General features: G+C 36.9%; 1 protein-coding gene across 5 annotated transcripts in view; it reads left to right on the forward strand.

Moving 5' to 3' along the window:
• Positions 1-20,298, forward strand: part of SLC25A21 (solute carrier family 25 member 21) — a 503,455-nt gene that overhangs the window by 143,327 nt on the left and 339,830 nt on the right. Inside the window, exon 1 of one of the 5 annotated variants that reach the window (XM_032242678.1) lies at positions 16,011-17,496. The exons of 2 other annotated variants lie outside the window; for them this stretch is intronic. In XM_032242678.1, the coding sequence (XP_032098569.1) occupies positions 17,424-17,496 (73 nt within the window). In that variant the 5' untranslated portion in view covers positions 16,011-17,423. Of the gene's footprint in view, positions 1-16,010; positions 19,754-20,298 lie in introns of those variants that run through there. 2 more of the 5 variants (XM_032242676.1, XM_032242680.1) reach the window with 2 other exon arrangements.

Raw genomic sequence — 20,298 nt, forward strand, 5'->3', positions numbered from 1 at the left:
GTACTGGCACTACAGGAACACACCACTATGCTCAGCTTTGTACCATTTTACTAATGCACATGAATCAATTTAACAGATAGCTAATTAAAGACCAGATTGATTATGTTTTTAATTTAAAATATGCAAGTAATGAATCGTTTTGAGCCCCTTCTCTGTTAGAGGCACTTTGTTACTGAAAGTTTAAGGCATGTCCCCTTCACTGCCTTCCTTTAGGAATTTGCAAACAAATTAAGGAGCAAAATTAAAGATACAAAAAGGTATATGAGCTATTTTTTTCCCCACAAAGGCAGCATTTCCAAGAACAGAAGTTTAAGTGTTTTGCTCTTTTTTACTGTCTATCCTCTTCCTCCTGCAAGCCTATAAATATGAGGAAAAGTATATCTTTATCTCTAAACTCCTGCACAGTTACATCCATCTAACTTCTAGACTTTTTTTCTCTGAATATCCCATGTAACATCAAACTCACAATATTATAATGAATTTATCATCTTCCTCAAAGCTACTTTTACTTCTTAAGCCATTTTCTATTTATCTAGTTGCTCAAGCCTCAAAAATGGAAATCTTTGCAACTTTTTCCTGTTTCTCATCCATACATTTAATAAATCACTTTTAGATTTCTATTTCCTGTCTCTGTTTCTTTCTCATCTGTCCACTTCCCCGAGTCTCCAGAGCTACCATCTGAGTCTAAGTCTCTATCCCCTCTCATCTAGGCTACTTGTTAGCCTCTTAGTTGGTCTCTCTGGTCATATTCTTCTAATTCACTCTACACAGAAAAAGTAAATTTAATTATGTCATTTTTATTGTTATTTAGATGCCTTCAGTAAGTCTCAAGATACAATTTATGCTTCTTACCCAGCATGAAGGGTTCTTCTCTCTAACTTCATCTGTTCCTTCTACCCATACCAGTCAATGTAGAACTACTACTGGTAGCTCTTTGACCTCACCCTGTAACTGATTTATTTATTTGTTTGTTTGTTTGTTTATTTCTCTCTCTCTCTCTTTCTTTCTCTTTCTTTCTCCTTCCTTCCTCTCTCTCTTCCTTTCTCTCTCTTTCTTTTTCTTTCTTTCTTCTTTCTTTCTTTTTCTCTCCATCCTTCCTTCCTTCTCCTTCCCCCTGCCCCCTTTCCTCCTCTTCCCTCCCCTCCCTTCCACTGCACTCCCCTTGACTTTCTTTTTTTGTGACAGATTCTCACACTGTAGCCCAGGCTGGAGAGCAGTGGCACAATCTTGGCTCACTGCAACCTCTGCCTCCTGGGTTCAAATAATTCTCCTGTTCCAGCCTCCTGAGTACCTGGGATTGCAGGCATCCATCACCACTCCCAGCGAAGTTTTTTTGTATTTTTAGTAGAGATGGCATTTCACCACAGTGGCCAGGCTGGTCTCAAACTTCTCACCTCAGGTGATCAGCAGCCTCAGTCTCCTAAAGTACTAGGATTAGAGGCGTAAGCCACAGTGCCCAGCCCACTGTAACTACTCATCCACCAAAAACCTACCTCAAGTTTACCTTCAAGTCTGATTTACATGGTTTTTAATATGACTCCCAAACCTCTGTGATTATCTTCCCACAGCATTGATTAAGCTTTACTGTAATTGTCAAATTACTTATCTGTCTCTGTGTTAGACACCAAATAAGATCCTTGAGGGCTGGCATGTAGCCTTTAGTGACTGTATATTCCGGTGTCTAGCACAGTACCTGTGACATAGAAGAGGCTCAATAAATGCTTCTTGATAGGCATGTCCATACAATGAAAGACCACTCAGTAATAAACACAATAGTGATACATTTGACAACATAGATGAATCTCAATTATGCTCAGAGAAAAAAGTCAGACAAAAAAGCATATACTATATTATTCTACTTATATAAAATTTAAGAAAATGAAAATTAATTTATAGTGACAATAAGCTGATCAGTGAATCTTAGGGAGAGGCAGGGACAGGAGTGGGATGTACTAAAGGGGAATGAGTACATTTTGGGGCTGATGTTTATTAGTATCTTGAATTGTGGTGATGGTTTAACAGGTATATACAAATGTCAGAACATTTTTCAATTTGTATATTTCAAATATATGCAGTCTATTGCATGTCAGTTATACCTCAGTTAAAGAAAATAATGCTTATATGGAATGGCTGTATCAGTGAATGCGTTTCAATGTTTTGCCACATACTGTCAATGACTTAGGCAAAAAGGCAGGATCCTATCTGCTAACAACAGGGTTGTTTGACAGTGGCACCCACCCATCACCTTACCATTCTTGTTCCTCACTTGATAGCTGCTTAGCAACTGTTCCCTGCTTTTAAGGTAGTGTCAGATACAATTGTTTAGGGTAATGGAAGTAACTAAAACTTTGGATAATATGATTATGCATGATATTCTAGAAGGAGCAAAGAGGGGGCTGAGGAAAGGCATGCCTTTGTCCATATGGTCTGTGTGGTATCGGGGATGATGGAGGTATATGAATGGCAGTGAGGCTAGGAGACCCTGGTCAGCTGGGGCCACAGGACTTCTGGCTTCAGCAACTCTTGAGGCACAACAATCTTAATATCAAGGAAAATGGGAAGGAGGATACTCATTAGTCCCTTACTAAGAAAAGCACCTCAAACAACTAAAGCAGGTTCAGTGTATAGTCTGTAAAATTGGAATTAAATGCAGCATGATTTTAAGGCTAAGGAAAAGACTATCTCCCAACAAAGTTCTTCTGACTTCCTGAATTTGCTCCAAATCCTCTATCAGAAGATACTTTTATTTCATAATAGGAAATTCCCATTCCTTAAATAGGAATTTAAGAGTTAAAACAGAAAACTCTTAAAAGACTGAATAAATTCATGAAAATTAACTTTGAAGTAGAAATAATATATCACATTTTGCTGTTTTATTTAAGGGAGTTAGAAATTAAGAAGGCATATAATAACCTGAGTTTGGGAAAGGTGAGAGAGGACTCTCAGAAATGCTAAAGGAGAGGCTAGAGGCAGAAAGACACAATTTTTTAAATGTTATAATTTTGCCAACCCTATTATCCTTCATTTTCTACCAACAAATATATGGTAGGTATACCTTATATCACCTCAGAAACTCTGAGCCCCATGGCGGTAACTAGGAGGTCTAGATAAGAACAAAGGACAATGAGTGTTATTTTAAGATATGTTTAGCTACCCTAGATCAAAGGGAATAGCAGCCAGAGAAGCAATTTCAGACTTCAGTTAGGTGGTCGTTTTCCTTGATCCTTCTCCATGTAGCACAATAAGCACTGAACTGATAACTTTAGAAACACACAAAAAGTATTTGAGTATAAAGTTATTCCATACCCACAGGGAGCTTTAAGTTGAAATAGGGGCAAAATGCAAAGGAAAGAAAAAAAAAAGAACAGAAGCAGAGGAATCTTCAGAAAAATATAAACATCTGCAGAATACAGAAACATTTTCCCAAGCGATTTCTCCTGTCAATGTGCAAACAGAATTGTTGAAGTGATTCTGGTTGAGTAGAGCCATATGGGTTTAGTTTGGGAGATGATTCCTGGCAGCATTCTGAAGAAGGAAGGACATGATTTGACATCAATGATCTGTGAAGACTTCTGGGCTGGGGAATGTAGAGGTATGAGCAAGAGACTAAAATGCTCCTCAAATGTGAAATATGTTGAGAATCAGATACTGCTGAAATGTGTCAGAGAGGTCAGGGTCAGAACATAAGCAAGAGAAAAGGTGAGAAATCACCAAATTCACCACTCAAGTTTGGTGAAAAAAAATTTTAATAGGATAAAGGAAAACAATGAATATAAATAGCATGAAAAATAGAGAGAAAAAAGGAGGAATCCTAACCTTAACTGATAAATTTCAATAATGGCTTCTTCCGTAGGAAAGCAACCCTGGTGATGTTAGGCTTTTCTTGAGTAGAGGATTTAGGTGAAACTCAGAATCAAGTTGACTGCTTTTTTAAAAGACTGATCATTAATAGCAAAAGTAAGAATGATGGTGATGCTTCCAAGAAACTCAATAGTAGATACTGAAGAGGATCCTCTGAAAAGATGAAAGTCAGCTCCAATGCAATAACCAAAACTTAGAAATTCTGCCAAGGAAGGGGACTTGGAGTGGAATGTGTGCCAGGCTAATGAGTACGATGACTCATTTCTTAGTAAATTGTGTGAAAATTTAAAAATACGTGGAAACAGTTCCTTCTCTTCCTGACTCACAATCAGGGTCCCCCCTGCCCTGCCCCAGCCTCTGCTTTATTTGAGATTGTCTTTGGCCTCCAACCTGTCATGATGCATGTACCAGGGCACATTGTAAAATAATTTGATGTTCATTTATAAAGAGAGAAAACATTTCCTAAATCTTCTTTCCAGGCCACCTGTAACCCAGTGACAGGTCTAGCTAAGTAAACAGGAAAGCCAGCATCCTCTGCTTCAAAAACTAAACACTCACACAAGGACCGATTCTCTGGATAGATGATGGGTCAGTCATGATCCACATCTGAACATCTGCTTTTCTCAGCCTTTCTTCTCCCCTGATATATGTAGTCCTTCACTTTATTCATGTTGAGAAACCACTTCCCCTTATTCATAATGGAATGGAAGATGATTTAGCAGATTTGGATGAATTCAGCTTCGAAATTTTGGAAAGTGTGGGGAATGGGTAGAAAAAGAAACCAACCGTATCTATTGATTATAGAGCATTCAGAATAACACATTATGATAAAGAATTAGGCATTTGGAATTTTTATTTATTTATCTTTAAATTTTAATAGAGACAGGGCCTCCCTATGTTGCCCAGGCTGGTCTCAAACTCCTTGACTCAAGCTATACTCCTGCCTTGGCTTCCCAAAGTGTTAGGATTTTAGGCGTGAGCCACTGTGCCCAGCCAGGAGTTTTTTTTTAACTGAGAAAATATAACATTTTGTTGCTAAATTTTAGTGTGTGTGATAAAAGCTTTAATAGACCAGGTGAAATTTAAAACTGCTTGCAGCAAGCAGAAATAAAGGTAGAAATTCATATATCATTGTATGGGAAGAATTGGCTTGCACCTCCAGGTTTCACTGCATATTCTTGATCTGTAGTTACTTTTTGATTATAGCACAGCCTTGGCAGAAGAATCCAACTTGCTAAAAGTGTTCCAAAAAAAAAAAATCTCTGGCATTTCCTGTTGGTTGGATGTTTGGCTTTCTGCATTTGTATTTAGTGTTATCATTGGCCAAGCACCTTTGCTGGGTAGAAAAATACTGGTGCAAATTTTATTGGTGAGGTGGGAGTAAAAGCCGTAAAAATTCTCAATTTTCCTTTTAAAAACTTAACTCATTTGTCCAAAAGAAATGAATACAGAAGGACAAGAGATTTTAAACTTCCCATACATCTGGGGATGGCAGTGTATTTTGACTCCAAGCACAATAAAACAACCTTACTTGCTGGTGGTATATGACATAATGACCCAAATATGTTTTTAAAAAATCATTTATTGCTGTACATAAACAGCAAAGTTAGCGCAAGGGATGATAAAATAACATGGGTAATTCTTCCTTTAGCTGGGAACTATTGGCGGTCCATTAGGATTCCAGATGTAGCTGTGTGTGCTTTTCCATTTGTTTTCCAATGTCTAGTGCTTATGCCCTTGGTACCTTGACGGTGGTTGTCAGGCATGTTGGCTTTTCAGCTTGAGGTCTTCCTTGGAGAAACACAGTGATCAGGCTCTGGGCTATAAAGCACACTATTGTCTTGGGCCCAGTTTGTTGAGAATATAAGACCCAGGGCAGCCTCCTGCCAAAGGTCAAATACCAGCTTGACCCAAGTTCCTCAAATCAACACTGGACCTCCCCAGACAAGAGACACTTCAACTCTTCCTGATGAAAAAGTGGTTTTATATTTTTATCACTCTGAAATAACAGGGATTGTTGGCTCAAATGAATTTTGATAATCCATTTTTTATAGCTACTCTTATAAAAAAACAACTCACAGGGCGAGAACCTTATAGATAAAAAATGATAATAATAAAAATGTGTTCCAATGTTTTGGGCATTTAAAAAGGAAGCAAACTCCAGTGTTTCCCAGTCCAAAAGACAGACTAATAAGCAGCACTAGAGGACTTAGTTGTAAAACTGTACCGTACAGATAGAATCATTGTATTTTAGGCAGAGAAAGAAAGCAGCTAAAAATAGAACCATAGCTAATTTAGCAAGTGCCTTGACTGCCAAAAATGCATGTCCGAAATCAGGTGGGTGTTTCTTTATGAGTCACTTTGCCAAATGTAAAATTTATAGCCCAGTCTTGTGCAGACTCTAGCAAAGATTCAGAGCATCAGTTTATTACAAGGCTACTATTAAGGATGCTTAAAATTCCCCAGCTTTACACTCCTCACCCCAGGAGTCTAGCCTTAGCTAGTTATGATTGGGCCTGGCCCAAATGCTCCTATTAGGCAGGGATTTAAGTATTCAACAATACAGTTAGGCCCTTTCTGTGGAGCTGAATGCTCTTCCTCATGGGGAGCTCAACTCACCCCTCCTGCGTCCATCAACAGCAGCTCCCTTTTGCTTCTTACCACTTTTCACCTGTGCCCTAGCTTAGCGAATCGAAGGAAATAATGCTTAAAGAAAACAAAATAAATAGCAGATGGTTGAGCGTACTCTGGGATGAATAAATTATGGCTGTGGAGGCGAAAAGTGAGTTGGTGGATGCACATGGGTGTATTTGTCGCTGACATGCAGGATGCTCAGCACATCGACCTCCACATGTACCAGGCGCACCGCCATTAATCATTCCGCATAATCCAAGCCAGAAATTTAATGAGCCCAGGGGATTGGTGATCCCTTGGAGTGGGAGTGGGAACTGAGAAAGTGAACTAGAGGCAAAATACAAAGTACAAAAGTGGATCCAGATAAGATGGCAGAGGTTTCTCAGCGCTCAAGTGATCTTGGATGAACTTTATCCCATATAGGATCAGATAGAGAATGATCATCCAAAGAGCTTCATCCTTTATAGTAGGTTTATTCTCTCTAATAAATAGTAAAATAGGTCAGGCATGGTGGCTCACACCTGTAATCCCAGAACTTTGGGAGGACGAGGCAAGTAGATCACTTGAGGTCAGGGGTTTGAGATCAGCCTGGCCAACATGGTGAAACCCTGTCTCTACTAAAAATACAAAATTAGCCAGGTGTGGTGGCAGGTACCTATAGTTCCAGCTACTCGGGAGGCTGAGTCAGGAGAATCACTTGAACCCAGGAAGCAGAGGTTGCAGTCAGTTGAGATTGCAGCACTGCACTCCAGCCTGGGCAACAGAGTGAGACTCTTGTCTCAAAAAAAAAGAAAGAAAGAAAGAAAGAAAGAATGATGATCTCCCCGTAATATAGTGCTGTTTGGGAAACATTCCAAATTGCTAAATGGAACACAATGTTCAGCTTCTTGGAAATCAAATAGTTTATCAAATTCATCACCAAAATAAACCATGGAATACCTGTAACACCAAGTTCCTTTTACAAATTTGAAATTTGAAATTTAAATGTTATTTTCTATTAATCTAAAAATTTAAAAATCTGAATAATTTGGTACTTTCCCAATCCTCAACCATCCATGTACCTTCTCCTATCCCTAGACTAAAAAAATAAAAATATTTTCCTATTCATCAATATCCTTTGAATAGCTCCATCAAGAAATAGTACTAAAATAAAGAGGGATTAGAAAACAAAAGTAGATAAATAATAAGTTTAATCTCTTATAGACACATGGACTGATTTTTACTAGGTGTGCTCAGTTTCTTCTAGGCCCTAGAGTGATGGATGTCAAGTTGATAACAGCTGATGGATGGACTTTGTTCCAGTTACTGCACATCCATTTTTTATCATTGCTGCTTAGCTGAATTTTTCTTACAGCACCTTATACTTGTTTCCTCAAAAAATATTATGTTATGATGAAGATTTTGAGGTGAAAGCAACCCAAATGTCCATCAGCTGATGAACAAATTTTAAAAACATAGTGTATATATAAGATGGAATTTTATTTAGTCTTTAAAAGATTTAAAATCCTGTCACATGCTACAACATGGATTAACCTTCAGGATGTTATGCTTGGTGAAATATGTCAGTCACAAAAAGACAGACTGTGTGATTCCTCTTGTATGAGGTATCTAAAGTAGTAAAATTCATAGAAACAAAGTAGAATGGTGGTTGCCAGGGGCTGAAGGAGTAGGAAATGGAGGGTTGTTGTTTAATGGGTGTAGAGTGTTTGTTTTGTAAGATGAAAAGTTTCTGTAGATATATTGCACAACAATGTGAATATCCTTAACACTACTAAGCTGTACACTTAAAGATGGTTAAATTGGTAAATTTCATATGATGTGTTCTTTTTTAATAATAATTCTTTTTAAAAGATGGAAAACTCTAGTTGAAATTTCCTTTTGTTTATCTTCACCGAAACAATCTGCTGGTGTACATTGAAACTTGGGAACTGTTTTTCTCCCAAAGGGCAGTACGTGGATTGGTAATTTAAATAAACATTTTATTAGGAAAATGATAAATATTCCTGAATAGAATAGTATAGTAAACTCCAAATAGCCACTGCCAATTATAATTTTATAATAATTATAATTAAATTGTAATTACAGTTACAAGTTTTCCCATCTTGTTTCATCTGTTCTCCCATCATTTTTTGTTTTCTGAAGTATTTTAAAGCAGTGAGTGGATTTTTTTTTTTTTTTTTGGCAGAGTCTTGCTCTGTTGCCCAGGCTGGAGTGCAGTGGTGTGATCTTGGCTTACTGCAACCTCTGCCTCCTGGGTTCAAGCAATTCTCATGCCTCAGCCTCCTGTGGATTCATTTTTAATTATGGCCTAAGCACTTATTATAGGAACTTAGAAAGCTTCGTTTAAATATCTTATCACATTAAAATAGTGCTTGTGATTTAGATGTAATATTTTCTGTAGTACTTTAATTTCTTCAAATATAGCATGCAGATAGCTATATGGGAAAAATGATGGGGAAGGTCTACAATGAAAGAAATAGGAATGTTGAATGGAAATGAGCAAGCGCTGTGACTGAGTTTGGTATTGCTTTAGAAGTGCTAAAGAGGAGAGGACCGAAATGTTTTATTTTAGGAGCTGGAAATTCTTTAAGGAGCCAATCTTTGTCTTTTCTACATAACACGTGACATTAAATCTCTTTTAAAATGTTGTGGTTTTACCATTACTTCCCAAAGAAGAAGTAATGAGCCTGGGCTCATCCCCATCCAGCTGCATGACCTTGAGTGAGTCCTTTCATCTTTTAGGGCCTCAATAGCCTCATATGTAAAATGATGACTGTGGAAAGATAGTTGCTAAGGTCTTTTCCAATTAAAGAATCCTAATTTGAAAGTAGGAATTAATATTTTACTACAAAAGATTCTGATAGATTAAATTCATGGCTGAATTTAATCTAATGAAGGCCATAGCTTTTGATATGGTTACCAATATTCATAGGATATGGAAGTTGAGAAATTGTCTCACACCTCTACCAACATCAAGTGAAGAAATATCTGTGATAAAAATTAACCTGTAAGTTAGTGTGGAACAAGTATTTCCCTAAAGAGTTTTGCAATATCTTCTACTGAAGTTTTATCATAGATGTTTGTATGATAAGCCACATTTTATATTCTAAAATTTAAAAACTAACATGAAAATAATATTTAAGAAAATAACTTGAAGATTTACTTTGTTGCTCTGAGCCAAAGATTTAAAAAAAAAAAAAATTCATGAAGGATTTAAGAGGAAAAGGAGAAATGAATGCAACACATGCTTTGAAATCGTTGACTGCAAGGGTATAAACTGTGTGATTGATTGAACACTGATAGTTGAACAGTGTTCAACTTTTAAGTAAATATTTCTTAGGATACCCTATTATCTCATCTTGTCTCTGTCCAGTGTCAGGCCGTTATTTAGTAAGCATGTGCAGATGGGCTTGCTGCCTTGAAAGGCTGTGGGTTGTTGGAAATTGTTCTGTTTTAGAGTCCTGAGGAAAACGGGATAGAAGGCAAAGGAGTGGCTTAAAGATTGCTAATCTCTGGAAATTTCATACCCCTTGAAATGTCAATCTTTGGAAATTCCCATTTCCTGTGCAATCTCAGGGTAAAAGTAAATGATAAAGAAACAAACGAGGTAGAAAAGCATCCTTGGGAGGATTGATTCCTTGTACCACCTGGTGCCAATTGAACTGCTAGATTTAGAGACCCTTGGCTAAACTCAGAAAATCCAGGACTGTAACATGTATTCATATATACAGATCAACTAGGGGTTTCTGTGATTTCAGGAACACTTACCAATGAATATACACTAATAATATGAGGCTCTAAGTTTTTATAGCGTGTTCTTTCTGAAGCTGAACACTAGGTCACAAACGTAATCTTTTAAACCAAAAATTTAATCATTGATGCTCATTTCTTAGATTTTACTAGATTTGTCTCGGGAATTCTGTCAAAAAGATGGAAGAAACTAACAAGGCATATGATATCTTAGGAGACTAATCCAGAAAAAATGGAAAGTATGTACACGATGCAACACTTTTTCAGCGTAGATTCAGAAAACATTTATTCCCAAGCTGGAACTCATGAAGATGTGGCAACTAAAGGATTTTTCAAGGGGTTATATCCCAGATGGAGGAATATAATGAGTAACTGAGCTAGGGAAAGATCAGGGGGACTCAAAAGAAGTACAGTTGGCCCACGAACAACATGGGTTTCCATTGCACAGTTCTACTTCTGTGTGGATTTTCTTCTTCCTCCCATCACTCCTGAGACAGCAAGACCACTCCTCTTTCCCTTCCTCCTCAGCCTATTCAACGTAAAGATGATGAGGATAAAGATCTTTATGATGGTCTACTTCCACTTAATGAAAAGTAAATATATTCTCTTTCTTATGCTTTTCCTAAAAACATTTTCTTTATATAATACATTTACAAAATACATGTTAGTCAACTGTTCATGTTACTGGTAAGGTTTCCAGTCAAGAGTAGGCTGTTAGGCCAGGCGTGGTGGCTCACGCCTGTAATCCCAGAACTTTGGGAGGCCAAGGCAGGCAGATCACTGGAGGTCAAGAGTTTGAGACTGGCGTGGCCAACATGGTGAAATCTCGTCTCTACTAAAAAAAATTAGCCAGATGTGGTGGTGCATGCTTGTAATCCCAGCTACTTTGGAGGCTAAAGCAGAAGAATCACTGGAACGCAGAAGGCAGAGGTTGCAGTGAGCCAAGATTATGCCATTGCACTCCAGCCTGGGTGACAGAGTGAGGATCTGTCTCAAAAAAAAAAAAATTGTAAGTTATTAGTAGTTAAATTTTAGGGGAGTCAAAAGCTATATGCCAGTTTTCATCTGTGTGGGTGTGTTCGTGTCCCTATTCCCCATGTTGCAGAAAGGTCAACTGTATTTCAGAGTAAGGTAAGTGACTTCCAGGGAGGGAGCTGCTCCTTTCAGCAGAGGGATTCTGTCTGTAAGTACTGTGCTGACACTACTGGTAGAAACATGGCTACTGAAAACTGAGTAGAGTTTGACCTTATATTTTGACTCAGAAATTAAAGATGCACTATTTAAGTGGCCCTAAATATGCTGAGCTTTCTTTATAAAATTGAGTTAATTACATTTGCCTATTCACAAAGACTTATGCAGTAGCAACAGCAGGCTTTATACTTCTTGAAAAAAAAAATATGGACTGTGCAAAAGGGTAGGACCATTCCTCTTTAACCCTCCTCGGATTGCAGACTGCTAAGAATGTAGACTGGCTTCATGTGCCCTATCATTTTTGAAGATCTCAGTTAGTAGAATTTACATTAACTGTCTGAAAGGAAAAAATTAAACCTTCCTTTTAAGTATTGCTTGTAATTGAGTTCCTCTCTAATCCTTAGGCAAATTGTGCACTGTTGATCTAGTTCCACAAGACAATTTCTGATATAGCCACCTATTTAAGGAACATTGACCCCGAAGAAAGATCATAATGTGGAAACATTTTGGAGAAATAAACATTTAACTCTGTTGTTTCTGTTATCCTGATGTGCTGGCAAGTACTAGTTAGAATAATTGGCAAGGACTAGTGAGAAATGCTATTTAGACTTAGGAAACCTACAAACTGTATCCCTCTGGAAAGGTAAATATGTCATGTTTTGTGTGCAACAATAATAGCTATACCAAGAACATCTGAGATTTTTCCTTGGGCTTTAAACCACTTAAGTAATTTTCTTCAAAATATTAATTTTCTGATGTAATGTTCTCTCTCTGTCTCGCTCTTTTGTTGGGAACCAAGTTGAATGTACCCAAGTGCCTTAAAATATTCTAAAGATGTCACTATTGAAGAAACATTATCCTGTAATTTAAATATATGTTGTTGTTCTAAACACTTTGTTATTTTTTATTCGTCCATTGAAGCATCCATCAAGGGATGTAATGTGGTTAACAGCCAGAGAAGGTGACCAAAACTTCCAGTCTTTGTTTTCTTCAGGAATTCAATGTCTTGCATCAGATAATATTTTTAATTTTTATATTATTTAAAAATAATTACTGGAACATCAATAAAAACATACCATCACCAACTTGCCATTGATTTGCGCTTTGTTGTAATAGGCAAGCCAAAGCAGAAATAAAGTGCTTAAATAAGAGAGAAGTGACACTAATGATGGTGATAGAAGAATGAAAAGCAAATAAGTAGAATTTCAAGTGACATGAATAATTTTATCCTGACTAGTGTTAAGTACAAAAACCTCTTCCCCAATACGATTGCTTTGCTGTGCTTTTTCATAATAATTATTTTTCTTCTCAACCACTCTTCATATAATAAAGTTGAATTTTTAAAAAATTGTCACTATAAAGATAGGCTTCTTTGGGGGCTCAGAAAGTAGCTTTTCATTGTTTGCTGTTTATAAACAGGTCTCCCTACAAAAATGATATTTACAGTTATTTAGGAATTCGGATATATCACTTTAGTAAAATTTGGAAAATCTTATCATTTTAAAGATAAAATATTAAAATATTTTCTTAGTATAGATACTAAAGATTATTACTATAATGTAATTGTGTATCATATAATTATGCTTGGAAGATTGAATCAATTGGTATTTGAAAAGGTTTATAGGTAAAGTTTTTAGAAGATTACGTTTCTGGAGTTTTTATACAGTGGAATTTCTGATGCTACAGTAAATTAAAAAGTTGGATGATTTTCATGTGATATCTTATTTCACTAATACAGAACAACCTTGAACCACTCTAGAGCAATAATTACTTAACCTAAATCAGAGACCAAGCCAGGCCAAACAGCTGTTTTCATTTTGTTAGGAGATCCATTTGATTTACTCTTTTAGTCAGCTTTCATTACTGTAGAAGACAAAACTTCACTTGAGTTTTTAACCCTGAATTCTCTGCCTTGTTTGCTGCCTGCTATAAAATTGCATGGTTGAGCTGCCACAGCCGCTGAGCACACTCTGGAGCTACTGTAGTTTTGTGGGAGCCTCCACTTCAGCTCAGGGAAAAGAGGAGCTTCCGCGAAGAGATAAAATCTAGGTCGTTCACACTGCCCTTAAAAAATACAAAAACAAAAACCTCAAAGCTCATCATCAGTATTCTGAATGTAAGAATAGTCTTCTGGGGTCAATGCCTGATTTGAGTTTCTACAGTAGCAGAAACAGTCATCTAACAGTTGTCATCAGCTGTATCATCACTCAGCCATCTTGGAAACCGGGGAAATGGATGGGTATCAGAGACACAGAGATAGGAAATTTGAGTTCAAATATGATTTACAGAGTAGCTAGATACAGATGTATTAGCTATCAAGTCATTATCCCTGGAAGTCTCTGACATGCTATAGTATGTTCTCATTTAAATTGTGAATCCAGTTCTCCTAGAATTTGTAGAAATGAGATTGCACCAGTATTTTGTTGTTTGTAACCTGGCTCTTGTAATTCCACAAATGCATTGTCCCTGCTCCCCCCAAATGAAAATAAGGTGAGACAATATTGGGACCTTATGACTTCATAGAGTAGGTAGCTTAAACAATTTCCTAAGATTGCTGTTACATGGGGGAAAAAAAATTCTTGGAATTGTTAGCACCATTTTCTCCTCTCAAAGCAGTCTGTGTGTAGTCTTTAAATAAATGGAGCCTGGCAAGACAGTAGGTTTTCTGTGGCCACATGGATTGGCATAAGTGGAATTAGTCATACACAAGACAACTATTATTTAAATAACAAACTCTTTTGACGTATTTTTGCCATATCATAGACCAGCACTTCTTAACTGTATCTCTTTCAGGATTTTAGAGTTCCCTGAATAAGAGTTTCATGGTCACATAAATTTTGTAAACACTTTTTTAGACTATCGCAATACATAATAGCATTTTGCAGCTCTGATAAATTCAACAGAAGAGACACGTTTAATGTAGTTTAATTCATAAGTGTTTTCCAAACTTATTTGAGTATGGGACACTTTGGTTTTTTTTCCTTCATGTAATACCACAATGTTTCACAAAATAGTTTACTTTGGACACGGGTTTGGTTGGGGCATAAGTTACATGGATGATCTAATCTCATTATTTACATGCAAAATTTTGTGGAATTTAAAGTTGGTGGGGATAAGGAGCTCCTTTTGGCACCCATTTTTTAATAACAAGCTAACTTGGAAGGCTTTTTTGCCGCTAAGAAAGACATTTGGGAAATTACCAGCTTGGCCAAGAGTCTCCATAAATAACTTTATTGGAGAATAATCATTTTTAGAAAACCCACAGAACTATGGTGATGTCTCTACCTTGTCTAGTCAACTTATAATAGTGTGGGAAAAGAGTCCTATTGAACATAATTGAGAATTAATGATATGTAGAAAAACAAAAATTATTTTTGGTGGTGTGACAGAATCTTACAAAGAGCTATGGCTTGAAGCTAAAACTGCATCTTCTATGTTTGCAGTTCACAAAAGGGAAAGCTAGTTGAATGTTGCTTCTTTATTTAGGAAGTCTAGTCTTCAGGAAGATGACTAGTATCTTCTGGGTGCTTTCCTGTTACATAAAACATAATGGATTATACCTGGGTTAGCTTCCGACTCAAATGGTAAAGTGCACGCCTGGTGTAGGGCTTTCTCCCTTTCCTATAGGTTCTGAAATTTACCTCCTGGTTATATCTACACCAATTTGAATTTATGCACTAATCACTTTATCTTACTTTTCTTTTTTTTTAAGAATAAAAAATAACTCCTGAATAGGCGTTGCTAAATTGCATCTCTAGCAAGAAGCTCAAGGAATCCCATTACTGAAAAATGTCTATTTCTGAAGTTCACCCATTTCGCAGTCAATTTAATAAAATATGATTGACATTTGATAACAAATTTGTCCTACACGAGTAGGAAGTCAGATGAGAAAAGAACTCTTAATTTGAAGGAATGTGCACTAAAGTCTTTTTCTGGCACAGCTTTGTAGTATCTGTGTTTGTTTATATTTTCTATTTAAATTGATATAAGTTGTTCACTTGTTGTCAAAACAGACATTTCAGCCTTGCAGGTAACTGAATCTGAACACAAATTAATTTGCAATTATGATAATCGCATTTATTAACAGCAGAGCATTAGTGACACACCTGATGGCAAACATCAGACCATTGCTGCTGTCATTACCATCAATAGCCATATGCCAAGATAACAATATCTTTGCATTGTGTATTACCCTATAGTTCCCAGAGTACTTTCATTTATGTTAGCTCATGTTCTTCTCAAAACAACCCTAGGAATTAGAAAAAGGTGGAGCTATTGTTTCTATTTTAGAAATGAGCAAAGTGGCTGGGTAAGGTGGCTCACTCCTGTTATCCCAGCACTTGGGGAGGGCGAGGTGGGCAGATCACCTGAGGTCAGGAGTTCGAGACCAGCCTGACCAACATGGAGAAACCCTGTCTCTACTGAAAATACAAAATTAGCCAGCTGTGGTGGTGCATGCCTGTAATCTCAGCTGCTGGGGAGGCTGAGGCAGGAAAATCCCTTGAACCCAGGAGGCAGAGGCTGCCATGAGCCGAGACTGCACCATTACACTCCAGCCTCATCAACAAGAGCAAAACTCTGTCTCAACAAAAAAAAAGAAATTAGCAAAGTGAGATTAAGAACATAAGAACGTTTCAGTGACTTGCTCAGTGTCACAAATTTCATAACTGGCAAAGCTCAGACTCAAACTTGGATTTCTCTAATTTTCACATTCTTTCCTACTTCTTTATTCTGGCTACAGGAGGGTAGCTCTAACTCTGTCTGATTGTAAGCTGTCATTAAATATTTTGCTTGCCTGTCTCTATTTTTTTAAAAAGATACTTGTTCCCCTCTTTGAAGCCTATACAGAATAAAAAATTTTAGACATGTTAATTTTGAATCTTATGTATTCAGTGTATCTTTTTTAGTTATTTGCAACTAAATAGTTATTTGTAAATTGAAAGATTTAAATTGACAAATGGAAAGTATTTTCTAAATACTGCGTTTTGTCAGGAAACAGTAAAAACCTTTTTCCTCCACTTCTGAAGCTAGATATGTATAAATAAGGAAATTAATTATGGAGTCACAGGGTGATAAAGGATTAAAAGCCAATTATTTAAATTTCTAATCTGTTGCTTTGTTGTTTGGGTAGTTTGTTTTTCCTGATTAGACCAAGTACAACAGAGCCAGAAAAGAAAAAAATGCCAACAAATATGTTCACTGTAAATAATAACACTGTTGGTCTGTTTTTCTCCTTTTTTAAAAGCAATATTATATTTTCCCTGTAATAATCATTAAAATCCAGTAAGGATTTATCTTCCTCCCAAAGGGTAAATGTATTGAGATACCTACCTTGCTTTTTGCATATAGGACTATGCAGACTTCATGTGGAGAAAGCACGTGCTAAGCGCTGAATTTAGTTTTGCAACCTGCTGACTTTGGTATATAAAGAAGATTCTGGTGACTCACTTTGTTAGTGGGGTTTGCTCTTTAAAATGTGGGTCCAATCAGGGGTTTCATAGAACCGTCAACATACTGCCTTCCGTCATTGGTTCCTATTTGAAACCAATGACACTCCCATTAGACAGTTGACAGGAATTAGGGTGCTATTTTTGTCCTGTGTGTAAGAGATGTACAGTATGTTTAGCATTAGTATTAAACAGGTGGCTCAGTTATAACACAGTGAAAGAAGAGAATAGGGCTTCCTCACAGAGGTCAAATTTCCAGTAGGAAAGCTTTGCATTGCAATGAAATGATAGATTAGTTCAGTTAGGCAAAATTTTGCTTACTTATTTTGCCCAAATTAGCACATTTTTTTTTGGGCCTCAGTGATCTGGATAATTACTTCATTTCACTGCTGTCCTCTGTGGAGGCCTGGCCTTAGCCGATAATTAACATGTCCTGAATTGCAATTTGTCAGTCCAATCTAATTCAGGAAATCAATTTATGGAAAACCTAATATATGTTAAATACTATGCTACAGTTTGAAATTCATAGGTGAATAAAACATGGTCCTTTGTCTCTCGGGAGCTCATAGGCCAAGCTGGAAACAAACTTATGCAACCACCATAATAGAAAGTGGTAAGTGCAACATTCTTGGTGCAGGGGAGAGGCAGATGGTGGTGGGGAGACAGTGTTCTGTGAGCATATAAGAGAATTGTTGATCAGAAGTCAAGGAAGTATTATTTGAAGCAAGCCTACGTAGGAGCAAAGAGCATTTGGAAGGGTGTTTTGGAATTCAGTATTTATTATTTGCATGAGATTGTAAATGGTAAATAAGTAGGGAATTGAGGCTCTTGGATACAAAGACAAAGATGGTATTAGAATAAAATTATTGATGAATCAATAGATGGAGAAAACGAATCCACTTGTCTTAATTTTTTTGCTTCTGCTAAGGTATGTTAATGCACTTTCTAACAAAAGTAGCTATGAACTCTTGACCAAAAGTACAAGGAAATTGAATCTTTCAAACACTGATTTTTTTTAAGCCCCTCTTGAACTTTAGCAATGGAGCACCAATTTCAAACAAACACACCATTCCTAAGGCAGCAAATGGGTGCCCAGTTGTGCCCTAAGGCTTTTTCTTGCATTTTAAAAAGTTTAGTCTGAAGTTTCCTGGCAGCAGAGTCCCTGCCTAATAATCTGTAGTAGGGAAAAGACTGACTTTGGGAACACTTTTGGAGTAAAGATTGACAGCGAGATTCTTTCCAGAAAACCAATAACAGCAAAGATGGTTATAGAATATTACTCAGCTTATGGCCAGAGGAGCAAAGCTGTGCTGGAGATGTGTTCAGCCTGTTGGTAATCACAGTAATCAGAGGCAAAATTTGAGAGTTGTGTTGGCGGCCTACAGAAGGCAATGGACCCTATAGGAAATTATCTGAAATTGACAGTCATGCCTGCATCAAGAGTTTTCTTAGGTTATCTTCTGAAATCTCCTTCAGTTAAATAGTTATATGCTATTTTTATACTAAAAGGGAAATGTTGACTCACAGTTCAATGTGCCTGCTCATAGTAGATTGTGTGGTAAAAATGATTTATCCTAATCCATTCATTCTCTCACTCCTTTACCAACAACAGTATTAGTTTTTAGAACATTTGGGCATAGTCAAACGTTGTTCCCTGAGACCACAGAACTGAGTAAATGCAAATATTTTACATTTCAGCCTTCATTAATTTATGATGAGAGTAATATTTTAGGAGGATTAATCTGTGCATAGGCTGAAGAGCTGGGAAAAACTCAAAGCAAAATGCGTAGACAAAATGAAATGTGGTGATCTAGTATTGAATTGATGAGACCTCATATTAGGATGATGATTGGGAAGAACTTTGCTAACAGGATGTTAAGAGAGAGATCTCATACATTGATAATAACAATAAAAGAGTAGTTCATTAAACCCAAGTGATGATCTTATATGGAATTGACTTTTAGAAACAGTTGAGTTGGAGAGACTGAGTTGCTGTCTCTGTCCCTATTCTCATTATTGTTCTATTTCAGTAACAGTTCAACTTGAATATAGTGTTTTCTTTTTTTAATGTGGGACATTGAAAACCACATTATGTTGGATTATTAATCATGGAAATATGAAAGTCTGTTTCCTAATGTGATCAGTATTGGTATAATTTGTATAAAATTTTTATTACAAAATAAGTTTTTATATAATTAGTTTTGCTTTACATCTTAGTTATACAAGATGTATTATGCAAAAAGTAATGGCAGTCTCTCAACTTTCATGTACCTCTTCAATGGATTTGTAGAGGACTTCATGTTTTGAGTAATAAAGGCATATGAATCCTCATAGGAAAAAAAATCGCTGTGAGGTGACTAATTCTCAGAGACTTATTTTATAAATAATGCCCTGGTATACCTTTATCATACAACTTTATTTTTTCGAGGTGCTCTAGACCATTTAAATATCTTATCTCCAAGGAGGCATTAAGTACAGTTTATGTTTCTGATACCCTTTGTTGGGCTTGCTAGAATCACCTGGGAATATTCTCCTTGGGCGAGAATCTTCTTTGTATATATTTTTATCACTCCCTGGTATTTCTGGAACTCCCTGTTCTACATCAATGCACAATAGTTACTGGGGAATAGAAGAAAAACACAAATTGTGTTATAAGCTCTTTTTCTGAAACTTATTCTGATACCACACTCTCCTTCCTCCCCTGCCCCCAACTTTCAGACCAATTTACAAGTTGTCCCAACCTAACTCAAGCAGGGATTTAAAATCTGTTAGAGAGCTCAGCCTGTTGATTTACAGAGCTGAAGTCTGCACAGAGGAGTCATCTGTAATGGGATTCTTTGCTCCCTGGAGAGACATTACATAGCAGAGTTGTAAGTGACTAAAGAAATAGAGGAGGGGAAGAGGAGGGTAGGGGACTATGTTTCATAAAATAGAATATACTCTTGATCAGAGCAGTTGTCTCTTAACTTTTTATTTTTCATCATAAAATGAAGAGGTTGTCCTGGGAAAAAGGAAAGTGGATGTTTAAGAAGTTAAATGTGCTGTATTTGTTGTGCTGTTTACTTGGTGTAAGAGGTTGTCGTTCGTTTGGTTTGGCAGTGGTCTCTTGGTAAGTTCTGCCCACTCCGCACTCCCACCAGCCCTAGGATTTTATTTTTTTAAATCGTGAGTTATCTTTAGATCTATATGACAATGTAGTGGAACCCTATTTGCATCCAGGAGCCATCACAATCAGCCCTTTGCCCTCTATGTATTTTCCCTGAATGAAACTATAACACTGCCTTTGAACAGTGTAATATACAAGGTGTAGGAATACAGAGTTTGAAGTGAAAATGTCCCAAGTATATTGCCAGTGCAGTGAAACTAGCCAACAGAGAAATAGATGACCTCAGGAAACGTCTGGCTTAACAAATGT

The sequence above is a fragment of the Sapajus apella genome, unplaced genomic scaffold, assembly GCF_009761245.1.
Source record: "Sapajus apella isolate SASKATOON/1434 unplaced genomic scaffold, GSC_monkey_1.0 scaffold50, whole genome shotgun sequence".
NCBI classification, from domain to species: Eukaryota; Metazoa; Chordata; class Mammalia; order Primates; family Cebidae; genus Sapajus; species Sapajus apella.